General features: G+C 30.0%; 1 protein-coding gene across 1 annotated transcript; it reads right to left on the bottom strand.

Annotated features, from left to right (window-relative positions):
- Positions 1-249: 249 nt before the first annotated feature.
- Positions 250-14,656, bottom strand: LOC129910009 (ubiquitin-protein ligase E3B). Its single transcript, XM_055987230.1, has 13 exons — positions 14,340-14,656; positions 14,013-14,243; positions 13,884-13,954; positions 5,399-5,580; positions 5,054-5,338; positions 4,898-4,993; positions 4,405-4,837; positions 4,167-4,338; positions 2,201-2,319; positions 1,264-2,146; positions 917-1,211; positions 566-863; positions 250-505 (listed from the first exon to the last, which is right to left on the bottom strand). Exons 1-12 carry the CDS (start codon positions 14,498-14,500, stop codon positions 579-581), a joined length of 3,213 nt encoding a protein of 1,070 aa, XP_055843205.1. The 5' UTR covers positions 14,501-14,656; the 3' UTR covers positions 250-505; positions 566-578.
- Between the last annotated feature and the right edge of the window lie 1,095 nt (positions 14,657-15,751).

The raw sequence follows: 15,751 nt of genomic DNA, 5'->3' as shown, positions 1-15,751 counted from the left end.
AATGAAAAGTATTTAATCAAATTTTAAATTGTTTATAAATGAATAAATTTGAAGAAATTTAGGGAATTTTTACCAGCACACAAATTAAACCAAATTACCGCATTGAAGTTGCCCTTTTAAAAAAGTTGCTTAGCTCTTTCTAAATAAAAAAGCTTCGCCTTTAATAATCCATATAATTATGTTGAATTATAATAAAACAAATTTTAAAAATATTTTGTTTTTTATTTATATGAAATAGATATTTATAAATATTATTTGCTTATATAATTATGTATACCTACAATTTTTTTTAAATTTTATCCTTACAAACATATTTTGTAATCTTTTATATACATTCACTTTTAATAACACAATTTAATCTATCACAGATACATAACCAATATGTACATTCATATTATAATGTTATTATTAATAAATAATTTTATGAGTAGATTATGTCCAAACAAGAAGACATGCAGTGTCTTTTTTTGAGAAAAAATCAACAAGATGTGTCCAAATACTTTTTCTATTAAAGAAAAACAAAGTATGTAAATCAAATTTAATGATAAGTGTTGTTTTGATTTACCTCTATTGCACGACTATGAAAGTTCAAATCCAGTATTACTACAAACAGCATAGCGAAGCTTGTCCCTAAGTGTGGACTTCTTTTGATAGTTTGGTAATTTTAGTAAATTAAAACAAGTCGAAGAAGTTGGAAGTCTATTGAGAGGATCTTTTTTGCGAATTGTAAAAAAGCCACGAATAACACTTCCAATGGTATCGCCAGTGTCTTCATCGTCGCCTACCTCAACACAACGTATTGAAAATGGAGGCTCCAAATGTGCGAATCCAAGTAAAGGTGGTTTCGAGCAACTTGTTACAAACTGAATGACAAGAAAAAGTTTAAATACTAAACAAATGACTACAAATTTTTTACCTTTAAAAATAATTTTCGTTCCTCTTCTGTAAAGTCTTTAGCTAAAATATCCCATAGCCATCCAACGACCCGATGAGAATCATGAAATCCTCCATAATATTGTGTATGCTTGCGCAAGTCTCTCAAATCTAATGGAACCGTATCCCCGGATATAAGTCTTTGCAGTTCAGGGGCAGAAAATAGAGACAACCATTCGGGGTTAACAATGCTACGGAATCCACGATTGAAAGCAGCTGTTTGTTCACGTATTTGCGTATGCATATGAAAGTAGGCCATATAATGGATGTATATGATTCTGAAAATACAAATTCAATAAAATAAACTTTTCAAAACCTCTATGAACTAACTTATTATGATCAGTAACACCACGTCCTTTTCCACCAGGATGTAACTCATGAGTAACAATCTTTCCCATAACATCTTGATCAACCGAGAAAACCAGATTCAAATCTGATACATCTTGTTTGTAGTGTTTTATAAAAGTTAAGCTTCTGTAGAGTTCATTATCTAAAGATGGCAATTCATCCATGCAAGAATAAAGAGCTTGTTGAGTTTGACCCAGAAGTTGTGACAAAAAGAACGATGCAAATGGAACATCAACAACTATTCCTTCATAAACAGCTTTTCCCAGCATTCTTCCTACAAACTCAAAGAGTTGCAAATGATTGTCTTGGACAAATGATATCGGAGATGGATAAAGCCGTTCATCTGATGTTGTTTTGAACAAATTTAATGATGGATCAAAGACCCTTTTGATAGTTTCCTCGAGAAATTCTTTGAAAACACCATCCTGATCAATACCAGCTTCATGAAGACCTTGCTGATTAATAAATCTAACACGAATAACACCCTTTAAGGCATGTGCACGTAATGCTGCCAACTGTCGATATCCATCTTCAACAATTCGTTCCCTATGTATGACGATTAAAGCTGATCTTGGCGATGCACATGCTGATTCAGTAAGACCAAGAACTGCCTTTTCGTTTTGTACATATCGACGAAATAGCTTTACTCGATCTTCATGGGGTATAATGTGCGGCATTTTTTGTAATAAAATTTGTGCATGCTTCTTTCCTTTTTCCAAGTCGGCTAGAAAATGCGAAGGTTTGATTTCTTGTATAAGCCAATGATTTGGCAGGGCAAAAGGTCTACGGCAATCTCTGCGGTAAAGGCAGAGTAGAAGGGTGTGCAATGATACAAAAAGCGGTAACTGTGTCAAGTTCTTTCGATCTAAAATATAATTTGATTTAAACTAAAGAAAATTTATTTTCTATTATTTAATACCTAAAATGTTATCCTGAATAATCTTATACAAAAAATTGTTTAAGAAATGCGACAATCCAACAAAGTCATTTAACAAAAATGGTTTCTGTTCTGTGTACATCTCGTACTCGTCCAAGATTCTGTAACGGTAATTTATTTATAAAATTTTAATAAGTTTTTAATTAACAGAAAAAGGCATTAGAATTGTTAAATTAAATTAAATTTAAAATATCGTAAAATTCGGAAATTAACTTTTTTTTTATTTTTAAATTAATTATTTTTTAAATGTGACCGAAAACTTCCTATTTATTGGTGCAGAAAAAAAACTAGTACAATTGCACTAAAATCTTCTATTTGTTTATGTTGGAACTGGAAAATCTTAAAAACATTTTTCCAAGGAAAAAAATCGTAACAAACTGATTTTTGGTAAATGGGTTAGTAATGAGGTGGTTTTCAATATGCGAAAAGTTCTGAAGTTTCCTCCGTCTGCTAGTCCTCTTATATGGGGTCGAAGATTGCAAATACTTATTTAAAAAAAAAAAAAAGAAAAATGTTTCATGTAATTGTAGCTAATCTAATTTGACATAAAGTTATTTTTTTAAATTTTCTTATACACTCTTAAGAACTTTTCACAGATTTTAAACCAACACTTAAAATCAGCTTGTTATAGGTAGTCATGGCCCAATGAACATCCTTAGTTTTCGGCCTTGGGTATTGAACGCAAAATTTTCAAGAATGCAGAAAATGTTATCTAAAAAAAATCGAAATCGAATCTAAAAAAAACTTGGTTTTCAAACAACTATGATTTTTTGGAGGTGACGAACTTGAAGCTGGTTATATTTCTTATAGTTTAAGGCTAAAATAGTCACTGTAGACTTAATGGTTTTCAAAATATCAAATTCAAAATTTTGTGAAAATCGGATTGTATTTTGAATATTGTTTCTAGTGCAAGTAGTAAGATCCGTAGGGAATTTCGCACTTCAAAATGTGAATTACATGAAAACTGCACGAAAAACACCTAGGGTAAGTCGATTCACCATTTTGAAATAAAAATTTAGGAAGGTGCATTTCATCAAATAACTGAGTACCTACCTACCAGTTTATTTTATGAAAAAAAAAAGTTTGTCGAATAGCTTTAAAAGCAGGCTCATGTAAAAAAAATTTGTATTGGTTTCGTGATGGGGAAATGTCAAGACGCCCGTATCGGTCTGTGCATCGTTGCGTCTGTAAGTGCATCTGTAGTCTGTACACCTTTCTACAGACCAAATGGGTTTACGAATTTTCTTAAAACTTGGTACAGATGATTTGTACGATTTTTTTAAAGTTGTTTTTTGTTTGTTTTTTATATCTCGCTTAGAAGCTTATTGCAGAAAAATGAAAACTTAAAAAAATCAAAAAAAGGTGGTTTCTCCTTTTGTATGATTTTTTCTTTTAAAAGTTACATTATATAGCTTTTTATGTGAATTTCCATCTGTCACAAAAGATTAATTTTATTTATGATCTCCTAAGAAATACTCGTATCTCAAATTCTATTTGACAAAAGAAATCTTTCTTTTTTATCCGAGATCTAATTTTTCAGATCTCGATTTTTGGCTAGAATTCCACCTATTTGCAAATGCACTTTCACACACGTTATTGTAAATTCTTGACCGTTTGTTTTTACCTCGAATTTTTTTATGAACAAATTCAGCAAAGTAAAGCAAAAAAATTGTTTTTTTTTTCTGTCTACATTACATAGATTATCTAACAAAAACCTAATATTAACTATAACCCAAGACGATCAATATTTTAAGTCATCAAAGCTGCAAAAAAAAACAAAAAATAGAAAACTCTCACGAAATGAGATTAGATTGTTTTTTACATAACGGAGATTTTTTGTTAAAAAAATTATACAATAAAAACTGTATGGAAGTTACACAGAAAACTAATTACGTACGTTGTAGCAAGAAAGAAAATCCCATAATTTTATAAATCTTTTTGAACTTACGTAACATAATGCGTCATACAATCCGAAAACAGCATAAGCATATAAATTTGGGGTTGGGAACCGGTGGGATCGGTTTTTAAAAGTTCTGCAAATTCTCGTATACCACAATACTGCCCAACCGAAGTAATAAGTTGCCAAAGATCGTATAGTATTGAATCATTATAACATATTCCTGTTCCAAAAAAGATTATGACATACAGTCTATTTTTAATAGAAAAAAACTCATGTAATACATTACCTGATAAAATGTCAAGTTTCAATTGTGATAGTGTTGTTAGTGCAGCAAAAAACATTGAACAAACTTTTGCGACCATCATAAATTCTGGTGAATCCAATTTTCTCCATTGTTTTCCATTTTTATTTAAACTTCCTTTGGTTGAACTTCTTTCAAGTGCTCGACGCAACAAATTGCTACTAGAATTTTGAGGAGGAGGCTGAAATTCGAGGCGTTCAAAGTTTTTATTGATTTCTTTGAGAACGTCTCCGAGCAGCAATTTTATACATTTGTGACCCCAAAGCATGTGAAATTGTTTCTTTAACAAAGGAACATTTTGATTTTGGGCCGTGTCTTGTGATGGTGTATACCAGCCAAGCAAATCATGCCATTGTGAAAATACTCCTTTTGTACCAACACTTTCTGGGATTTTTTCCAAAATATAAGTTGTTACTTCCTGAAATCGAAATAAACTCCGTAAAAAAGGTTGACTTACAGTATAAAAGGTTAAACTTACAGTCATTTGAGGATATGCTAGCAAACGAGCTTCGTCTGTATTTTCGATGTGGAAAAGGTTCACAAGATTACCTAAAAATGCCAATGATTTGGTTCCCTGAAAAGTGTAGTTTAATTTTTAGTTTATGGTTTTTTCTCTTAGATTCCTAATCCTTACCGATGATGTCTTGACAAACTCTTTATGCCAACCAGAAGTTTCTGACATTTTTAATGCTCTTTTTAGAATATTCATAGATTGCAACTGGGTTACGCATTGTGGTGCATTCGACTCCAAATGTAAGATCAACGCAGGGATAGATAAAATTTCGGTTAGAAATTTCGAAACCAATGGTTCACTGAAGTCACCATCAATAAGTGGCCGTGTGCATAAGGTGATGATTGCTTTAATTGAAACTGGTTTCAAAGATAATTCCTCACGAACACATCCTTTAAGCATTATACACTAGCAAAATAAGATACAAATTTTATAAACATATTTCTGTTGTTTGAATTTATAAATTACCCTCATTGAATGGAAAAATGAATTTTTAATCAAATATCCTTGTATATTGCAACATATTTTCTGTAAAGCTGGTTGAATCTTATCCATGTTTTTGTTGTGCATCAAAGCCCATGATCTTGGCGATGTGAATACAATCAAAGTGTGCAAATACAGAGTCAATGAGATGCTATCAGTATGATTTTCTGTAAGACAAATAGAAAATATTAATGTGTTTTAGATAAAATTTTGTCATATGCACCTATGGAAAGTTTTGCCTTTTACTAAAGAATTTTTTTGTAAGTGCCGTTTTTTTTTAATAGTTTTGTATAAATTAAAATGTTAAAGTATTTTTAAAAAAAAATAGTGTCTGTCATTAACAGGAAATTAATTATAATGAACACCTTATTTTTATTATAATAAACACATAAAAATAATACATCAAAAAAAAATAAATTGCACGACTGGGGTCGCACGTACTTGCTCTTATGCTTAAAGTAACTATAATGTTAAAGCTTTTTATTCAAGAAATTTAAAATTTGATATTTTGAAGAAATTTCATAAGTAGTATAAAAAAATTAAATCTGTTTTTATAATTAATTAAACTCCGTTTTAAATTATCTTAAAATAAAAAACAAATATGCCATTTTATTTCTCGTATAAAAATTTTCGAAAATTGTAGGAGCCGTTTTTTAAAAAAATAATTTTTTGTATATAAAAATTTTTTAACATTCTTCAAAAAAAAAGTTGGTATGCCATTGTGAAGAAATAATTAATTTACACATAAAAATTAAATTTCAAAATTTTTCATTGATCCGTTTTCAAAAAATTGATTTTTCAAAAAAAAATTTTGAAATATTTTTTAAAAAACCAAAAATGCGTTTTTTGAAAATTTTCTAAAATTTTAATATTATCTTTACTTACACACTTTTGTATAAAAATTTTCATTTAAATCGGGTTAATGTTGTACGAGATATTCAGAAACAAAAAAAAACCGTTCTATGACAGGTACCGTTAATAACGGTACAAAAAAATATTTTTTTTATTTAAAAAGTTGGCCCTTATGTGTAGTACTACACACAAAAATTTTAATCAAAATCGTTAGAGCCGTTTTTGAAAAAAATTAACTTTTCTATTTCCGTTATACAGGGTGTCCCAAAAGTAATGGATCAAATGAAGTAAGCTGATAGGGGATCTTAAGGGCTCTCAGAATTTGGTAACTTGTTCATCCCAAATCCTTACGGTTTTCGATTTAATGCAATTCTTGTGAAATTTCGAAAAATCCCTACTTTGCAACAGTATTTTGCTTCCTGCGCCCATTATTGATTTTTGTTTTTTACAATTCTTTTACTAAAACATTGCCAAATAATTAGGAACAATTAATTAATCAAAACATTTTTTATTTCATACGCCATTTCGCTGCAAATTAGCTAGCAGTTTCAACTTTTATAAAAAGTCAATTTCTAACTTTTATTTGAGAGCAACACAGCAAAAAAAAAATTGTACGGTGTGAAAATGGTTTATTATTTTAAAAAGTTGCCCTGTTATTGTAGTTTTCAAAAAAGTATAAAAATTCCCAAAGTTGCAGTTAGATCGCAAAATATTACAATTTTAATTCAACAAAACAGGGTTTTTCAGAACAAAAAACAATCAAAAATAAACACATTTTCTCGAACTGTTATTTGTTTATTTTTCTTTGAACAAAAGCCTCTATTTTTGTTTGTATTTTTGCTCTGAAAAACCGTGTTTTGTTGAATTCAAATTGTAATATTTTGCGATCCAACTGCAACTTTGGGAACTTTTATACTTTTTTGAAAACTGCAATAACAGGGCAACTTTTTAAAATAATAAACCATTCTCATACCATACAAATTTTTTTAACGGTGTTGCTCTAAAAAAAAAAGTAAGAAACTGATTTTTTATAAAACTTTAAACTGTTAGTTAATTTGCAGCAAAATGGCGTATGGAATACAAAATATTTTGATTAATTAATTGTTCCTAATTATTTGGCAATGTTTTTGTAAAAGAATTTAAAAAATCAAAAATCAATAATGGGCGTAGGAAGCAAAATACTGTTGCAAAGTAGAGATTTTTCGAAATTTCACAAGAATTGCATTAAATCGAAAACCGTAAGGATTTGGGATGAACAAGTTACCAAATTCTGAGAGCCCTTAAGATCCCCTATCAGCATACCTCGTTTGATCCATTACTTTTGGGACACCCTGTATGGTAGGTACCGTTAGTTTTGGTCATAAAAAAAAATTTCAATTTCCCCTCTAGGGAATCACCAAAAACTGCTAACTACCAAGTTTGAAGAAAATCACTTCACTCGTTTAGGCTGCAGACAGACAGACAGACAGAATTGCCGGACCCACTTTTTTGGCATTCTACATCATCGCAATGTCATGTAAAATTGTTATCTCGAGTTCGATTTTTTTTACGAATCCTAAACTTGCCCTATAGTACCTATATCGCAAGTAAAAAATTTAAGTACCTACATATTTTTAAATATCCATATATAGTTTTTCATTACGAGTCTCAATGTTAATTCAATTCAAATTTTATTGAGACTTTCTATCAAATACATATTTTTTAAGTAATAATACTAAGGCTAGGTGTTGTTGCTGACTTGGAATTGGTCCAGCTTATGCATAAATATTTATAAAAAGATTTACATATCTTGTGTAGAAATTATAAGATAACTTAACTAGTTACATAATATTTGAGTGTTGCTCAAGGCATTTTTCAGAATGTACACATTGTGATTAGGTACTTATGTAAAACTAGATAAAACAAAATAACAAGAGGCAGTTGTCGAATCGTCCCAAATCGGACTCTAAAGTCACCTCATTGACACGAGTAGACAAATGCATCATACCACGAAAGGTATTACATAGTTTTTTATTATACATTAGTGTGGTCCAAAAAATATTTTTTTCGATTTTCGGTCGGGCCACCCCTTAAATTTATTTCACTTATCTACAACATTAACGTTGTGAAATTTCAATTCGCTAACCTAACCGCAAGAGGGTGCTAGTAACAGTAAAACTTTTATGTTTTGTAGGTAATCTTGATTTTTTTTCTTCATTTTTTTTGAAAAAAAAAAAATGTTTTATTTAAGTTTCACTTGTCTTTATGAAACATACAAAATATTTTTTTTTTTTTCGAAAAAAAAGTGAGAAGTAATAATAATAATACAATTTTTCAATAGCGATCAGCACCCCTTCTATATAAGATAAGAGGCTGAAAATTCCAACGTTTATTTGAAAATTTTATTTTTCCCATACAAGCGTGGACCACTCTAATATACATGGTATATAATTTAGTTTAATAAAGCAAACAATTTTGAATTTTCATAAGGTATATAAAATTTGTACATTATTTAATAATTTTGAGATCTGGAACTGTTCAAATATGATGACATTTTAATTAAAGAAAAAGAAACTACAAAAAATGTTTGAATGAGTTGGGTTCCATCCATTAACCTCTATATACATCATTATTATAAATATTTTAGGGCGATTTTATTCAGTCGAAGTTGAATATAACTTTTAATACAGTAAAATAAGGAGAAAAAAGGGGTAAATCTCGGAATGAATGTTAGTAGAATTTTTTTTTGCTCAATATCTTCCTTTTGCCATTCTATAACATATCTCAAAAGTCTAGAAAAATCGCATGTCCGCTTGTCGCGATTTCAAGGTCAAATCGCGAAATGGAGATTTTCAAAATTAGCAAAAATAGGCTATGGTATTATATACACATATGATACATGATTTCAAGGTATTTTTTAACGTTGATTCCAAAAAATCTAAAATCAAGACAATCTGACGTCTCTGGAAAAAGTTATACCTGTTTTTCATCTGTCAACTCATATTATTATAACAGTTGCAAACTTACTGCCGAAAAACCCTTTAAAGTTATGGTAGATGAACCAAATTTTGCATGAAGATTTTAGAATCCATCATTATTAAAAATCAAAACAATCCATTACAAAAAATATATATACCTACGAAATAATGGCATTTTTTTGATGGAGGAGCAAATTTTAGGATATGCACTAAAGAAGATTCTTGTTCATCTTAGGAATAAGTGCTAATAGGCTATTTTTTTCATTTCAATCTTTGTTTGGATGTTCTTTAGCTACCCTCAAAAATCTAAAAAAATCTCATGTCCGCAAGTCCTAATTTTCTTGGTTTGAAAATAAGGTGCAGATTTTAAAAAAATTGAAAAACTACACTTCAGATATTTGTGTCAGATCAACATGAATAAAGTGCATTACTTTTCAGGGATGGTCAGGTTGACTTGTTTGTGAGTTTTGTTGGAATAAGTGTTAAAAAATACCTTTAAATCATGTCGCTTATGTTGGTATACATATAAAAATTTAAACTTTTCTTATTAATTTTTTAAAATCTGCACCTTATTTTCAAACCAAGAAAATTAGGACTTGCGGACATGAGATTTTTTTAGATTTTTGAGGGTAGTTAAAGAACATCCAAACAAAGATTAAAATGAAAAAATCAGCCTATTAGCACTTATTCCTAAGATGAACAAGAATCTTCTTTAGTGCATATCCTAAAATTTGCCCCTCCATCAAAAAAATGCCATTATTTCGTAGTTATATATATTTTTTGTAATGGATTGTTTTGATTTTTAATAATGATGGATTCTAAAATCTTCATGCAAAATTTGGTTCATCTACCATAACTTTTAAGGGTTTTTCGGCAGTAAGTTTGCAACTGTTATAATAATATGAGTTGACAGATGAAAAACAGGTGTAACTTTTTCCAGAGACGTCAGATTGTCTTGATTTTAGATTTTTTGGAATCAACATTAAAAAATACCTTGAAATCATGTATCATATGTGTATATAATACCATAGCCTATTTTTGCTAATTTTGAAAATCTCCATTTCGCGATTTGACCTTGAAATCGCGACAAGCGGACATGAGATTTTTCTAGACTTTTGAGATATGTTATAGAATGGCAAAAGGAAGATATTGAGCAAAAAAAAATTCTACTAACATTCATTCCGAGGTTAAACCCTTATTTGACTGGATTATTTAGGATTTTTATTTTCAACTTGAGAATTTGGTTTGATTCACTGAAAGTTGGAGTTTTCAAATGTCGAATACTAAGGGCCATTTTATTCACTATTCCTTAACTTGAAGGATACTCCAAAGTTTGATAACTTTTGAGTTGACTACAAATCGATGTTTGAAACGCCAGTTGAAAAATTATTTTTTTCAAAAATAAATAGACAAATATGAAATAGAAACAAACAACAATTTTTATCACAATTTTTTTTTTGTATTTGCATTCAACTTTACGCATTTATATACGCACGTATATAATAAGGAATTCACTTCAAGAAATCACTACATTTATTTGCATACTATATTTGAAAATAAGATATCGTTTTGAATTTTTGAACAAAGGGTCTTCCATGTTATCAACTTCAGTAATTATTTGAATTAGGTACACGGCCGATTTTCCAAAAGAAGTATGTAATTTTATTTTGATAAGTTTTTTCTTCTTTTTCTTACGATATTTTAAGACTGACAACCTTTTGTAACAAAAATAAAATTTAAAAAATGACATTTTGAAGTGTAGAATCTAAAGTTTGTTCGAAAACTTTGGATATTTTCGGGAGTTGAGAAAATCCAAAGTTAATTAATGTCGTTTTCGATTGGTTTCACTCAAGGATTCACTCATTCTGAAATCCAATAAAACGGTTTGAATCGCTTCCACTCAATTCTGTTTTTTTTTTGTGTTTGTGAAATTTCAAATGTCAAATAAATTTTATTTTTTTTTCTTCCAAACGAAAAAATTATGAAAAATTATAAATCTGAAGACGACGATGAAGAAGAAAATGGTTAAAAAAATATATCATTGCATTAAGGTACCCATTTTAACTTTCTAATTAATTTTAATTTCATTAAATAATAAATTTTTGAATGACAACAAAAAAAGAATGATTGAGTATTTTTTTGTTGACATTTTAGTGTTCATGTATTAGTGCTTCTGATTTTAAATCGAGAAGAGAATTTCGCTTCTAAGAAGCATTCTGTCTGTCATTTTTGTGCGAATAAAACACTTTCAGAAGCCTTCTGAATGATTCCGGACGCTTCCGGACTGCCAATCGAAAACGACATAACTCTAGATTTGAAAATTTAAAGTTGAAAATGTCAACTATCAGTGAATAAATACAAATTCCGAAGTTGAAACTAATGTCGTTTTCGATTGGTTTCACTCAAGGATTAACTCATTATGAAATGCAATAAAACAGTCTGAATCGCTTCCACTCAATTCTGAAATTTTATATCTGTATTTGTGAATAATCAAATAAAAATATTTTGATTTTGTACTAGTGGTTTGACGTTTAATTATTTAAATATTAGTGATTTTGAGTGAATTCTGTTTTGAAATCGAGAAGAGAATTTTTATTCTGAGAAGCGTTCCGTCATTCGAGCGAATAAAACACTTTCAGAAGGCTTCTGAATGATTTCGGACGCTTCCGGAGAGCCAAACGAAAACGACATAAAAATCCCTAAGTTGAATTCAACTTCTTGTGAATAAAATCGCTCTAAGGTCCAATTTATTCACACTCCATTAAATTTAAAATCGCCATTAAAAAAGGGAAATTTTAAAATTTCTATGCGATTTGACAGTTTTATAATTTTTAATGGAGCCTTTAAAAATAATGGAGAGTGAATAAATTGGGCCTAAATCTAAAGTTTATCAACTTTAGATTTTGATTTGAGTTGAAGTCGACTCTAAAGTTGGTAAACTTAAGAGTTTGCCCGAAGTTGAGTCATAGTGAATAAAATGGCCCTTAATACATTTGTACTAAACTTCTTAAAATTATATATTCAATATCATTTACACTTCGCGTCACTTGAATAGAAACAACAATTTTTCTTTAGAAAATACCGATTGGCGCTTCGGTGAGGTAACTTAGTAGATTTTTGGTTTTTGCATTTTCAAAGAGGAACTTTTAACAAACAAAGTTGTAAAAACAAAAAACCCAAAACAGAAACCGTATGGCTACTAGTTGCGTTTTTTCGCATTACTTCACAAAAAACAGTGTTTTTTTTGCGTCACTTGAATAGAAACAAGCTCTTAAATTAGATAAAAATGATAAAAAATCATGGACAACACTAATTTTTGTGAAGCAGTCTTAAACTTTGACATTATGTGCACATTATAACCAATAATGGGCTACGAGCTACCATTAGGCATCACAGAAAATGCATAAATAGCAGCTAACATTGGAAATGCACTTGCACTATGCAAAATCGCGAAAGATATTGGAAAATTTGCCAAATTTGCATGAGAATATTTTTGAAATATCGTAAACTAGTGATTGAATAAAAAAATAAGACAGGTGAGACCCAAATCAAGAGCAGAGAAAAAAAAATAATTTAAAAACTAGCAGCAATTTCCTTCACTTTGCCGCTAAAATCGGTTAAAAACGTGGTGTTAGTGCGATCTTAATGTGTTGGTTTGTTCCATCATGGAAGTTATAAAAGGTGCACAACATTTAAAAAGCCTCAAAATGCAAAATAACAACATTTTAAGTTCTACTAAGATTACAAAAAAGTTAACTATTTTATAGTTGCATTCGAACTGAAAAGAAGTGAGGTAAAGAGTGGTTTTTTAAAGGAAAACATACCAACTCAGATGGACCACGTTAATATTAGTCCTATTTCATTGGTTTATGAAAGAATAACTTTTATCGCATCGCCACCAAAGGGCACTAAAATGTGTTATAGTAATACACTTTGTTTTTATGATGTGCAATAGCAAAATTGAAGCTTCACGCTTTGAAAAAAGATGCAAACTTTTACAAAGAAATAATGGAAGAAGCTCTTGGGAAGTTTAGGAACGTGGAAAAACAACCCTCTTAGAGATTGCACAAGGATAGTTCAGAGAAAAACAACGCAATAGAAACAAAACAGATGCATTCCGGATGAAAACGAAAGTTTATTTCACTTATTCAAACCTTAAATTGTAGAAAATGTCATTTTCTTAATTTGTAAGAAGTTACCAAACACTATAGTCACTTTCTCCAATTAGGTCCCCGATTGTGTACAGTACAAGTGCATTTTCAATGTTTAATTCTATTTATGCATTTTCTGTGATGCCTAATGGTAGCTCGTAGCCCATTATTGGTTATAATGTGCACATAATGTCGAAGTTTAGGACTGCTTCACAAAAATTAGTGTTGTCTATGATTTTTTATCATTTTTATCTAATTTAAGAGCTTGTTTCTATTCAAGTGACGCAAAAAAAACACTGTTTTTTGTGAAGTAATGCGAAAAAACGCAACTAGTAGCCATACGGTTTCTGTTTTGGGTTTTTTGTTTTTACAACATTGTTTGTTAAAAGTTCGTCTTTGAAAATGCAAAACCAAAAATCTACTAAGTTACCTCACCGAAGCGCCAATCGGTATTTTCTAAAGAAAAATTGTTGTTTCTATTCAAGTGACGCGAAGTGTATTTAGGTTTACCTGGTTTGAGTGTTTCCATGACCAGGCAGCAATAGTTCAATAACTTTTTAATGTGTGCGATCCATTGCAAGCTATAAGAAACAATCAATTTACATAAACCAATAAAAGATGACAAAAGCTTCCTTCTACCTTGAGTTTTTCTGCAAACACAAACTCGCGTAATTTGTTTTCATTGATTCCGACTCAACTGATTTGTTGACATATCTGCAGAGCCTTTCGAATCTTTCTCGTTGACCCAAATCATTTGGTTGGAACAGTGTCAAAAAACAACTTGCCACAGCATAAACTTCTGTGCAAGGACTCAACTCTTGGTCACATTCATCCGATTGAAAATTTGTCACAATTTTATCGAAGTCATCTCTTTAAACAAAAACAAAAAAAAAAAACAAAAAAATGTATTTATGTAATTAGCATAGATAAAAGTTAATTAGGTCGTGTGTAGAAGATAATTCTTACAAAATCTTTTGTTTATATTTCTTGCGGGCCAAGAATCCCCTCACACAAGACTGAATACTAATTGCTGCATTATCCCTTTTCTTTTCCAAAGCCCTTTCTTCTCGGGCATTTTTTGTTTGCTCCAAAAAAGAATCCTTTTGGGATTCGGCTAGACCAAACATCTTGTGGTCAGATTCTCGTCAATTTTGTAATGAATAAATGTAAAATTCTTATTTTTGAATTTTTAATTCGTAACAGGAACAAAAATCAAAACATTTTTCTTCTATTTTCATTTTTCTACGAAAATAATTAAGACAAAAAACAAGAAAATCAAAATTGTACACATAGGGTGTGACATATCAGATTCTGCTATATACCGATAGATGGCAGTCTGACATTTCTAAAACTGTTATACGAATGGCTAAAAATTAAGGGCGATTACCTACTTTTTATAAAATTTTTGTTTTAAAGGCTTAACTACATTCACCACTTTTTGAAAAAGTACAAAAAGTGAAAATATTTTTTTTCTTTCTAGCGCAATTGTTTTGTGGAAAAGAGTATAGAAATTGTTTTTTAGACCAAAAAAAAGCTTTCTGCATCATTTGTTTTAATTTTTGAGCCCGAAAAACTATACAAAACTGCGTTTGAAAATTTCACTTTTGTACTTTTTCACTTTTTTAGCCTATAGCCTGGTACGCTGCTCGCGCTAAATTTTAGCTCCCATACAAATTATCGAAAATTTTTAGCCGAGATAAAATGGATCCCATACAAGTTATCGATAACTTGTATGGGAATTTTATCTCGGCTAAAATTTAGCGCGAGCAGCGTACCAGGCTTATGTAGTTATACAAAAAAAAAGTATACAAAAGTATAAATTTTCAAATGCATTTTTGTATAGTTTTTCGGGTTGAAAAATTAAAACAAATGACGCAGAAAGCTGCATTTTTGTATAGTTTTTCGGGTTGAAAAATTAAAACAAATGACGCAGAAAGCTTATTTTTTGGTCTAATAAACAATTTGTATACTCTTTTTTACAAAACAATTGCGCTAGACAGAAAAAAATATTGTTGTACGAACGTGGTTCAGCCTCGGATCAGGAATTTAACTCGCCGATTTCGGCGGATTAGCAGTGGATCAACTTTGGTTCTAGGATGGATTTAGCTATTTCAACCTATATTGACCTAGAACCTGTGCTAAAACTCAAAACTACCAGCGAATTCAGAAGATAAAAGTTGCTGAACCACGGATTAAATATTTGTACAACTGGCCCTTTATCACATAACAAATGCGCTATTCAGAAAAAAAATCTTTTCACTTTTGTACTTTTTCAAAAAGTGGTGTATGTACTTAAGCCTTTAAGTCTTAACTACATTGGCTCAAAAAGTGAAAAAGTACAAAAGTGAAAATTTTCAAACGCATTTTTGTATATTTTT

The sequence above is a fragment of the Episyrphus balteatus genome, chromosome 2 (assembly GCF_945859705.1).
Source record: "Episyrphus balteatus chromosome 2, idEpiBalt1.1, whole genome shotgun sequence".
NCBI classification, from domain to species: Eukaryota; Metazoa; Arthropoda; class Insecta; order Diptera; family Syrphidae; genus Episyrphus; species Episyrphus balteatus.
The sequence above is the reverse complement of the archived record's forward strand: the minus strand, read 5'-3'. Positions and strand labels throughout refer to the sequence as shown.

What these genes read in the sequence shown, in the direction of transcription:
- LOC129910009 (XM_055987230.1), bottom strand. Translation starts at nt 14,500, where the DNA reads ATGTTTGGTCTAGCCGAATCCCAAAAGGATTCTTTTTTGGAGCAAACA. An exon ending in CATTTTTCCATTCAATGAGG is followed by an intron (nt 5,339 to 5,398) that starts GTAATTTATAAA and finishes TTATTTTGCTAG; the next exon opens with TGTATAATGCTTAAAGGATG. An exon ending in GAAACTTGACATTTTATCAG is followed by an intron (nt 4,339 to 4,404) that starts GTAATGTATTAC and finishes TTTTTGGAACAG; the next exon opens with GAATATGTTATAATGATTCA.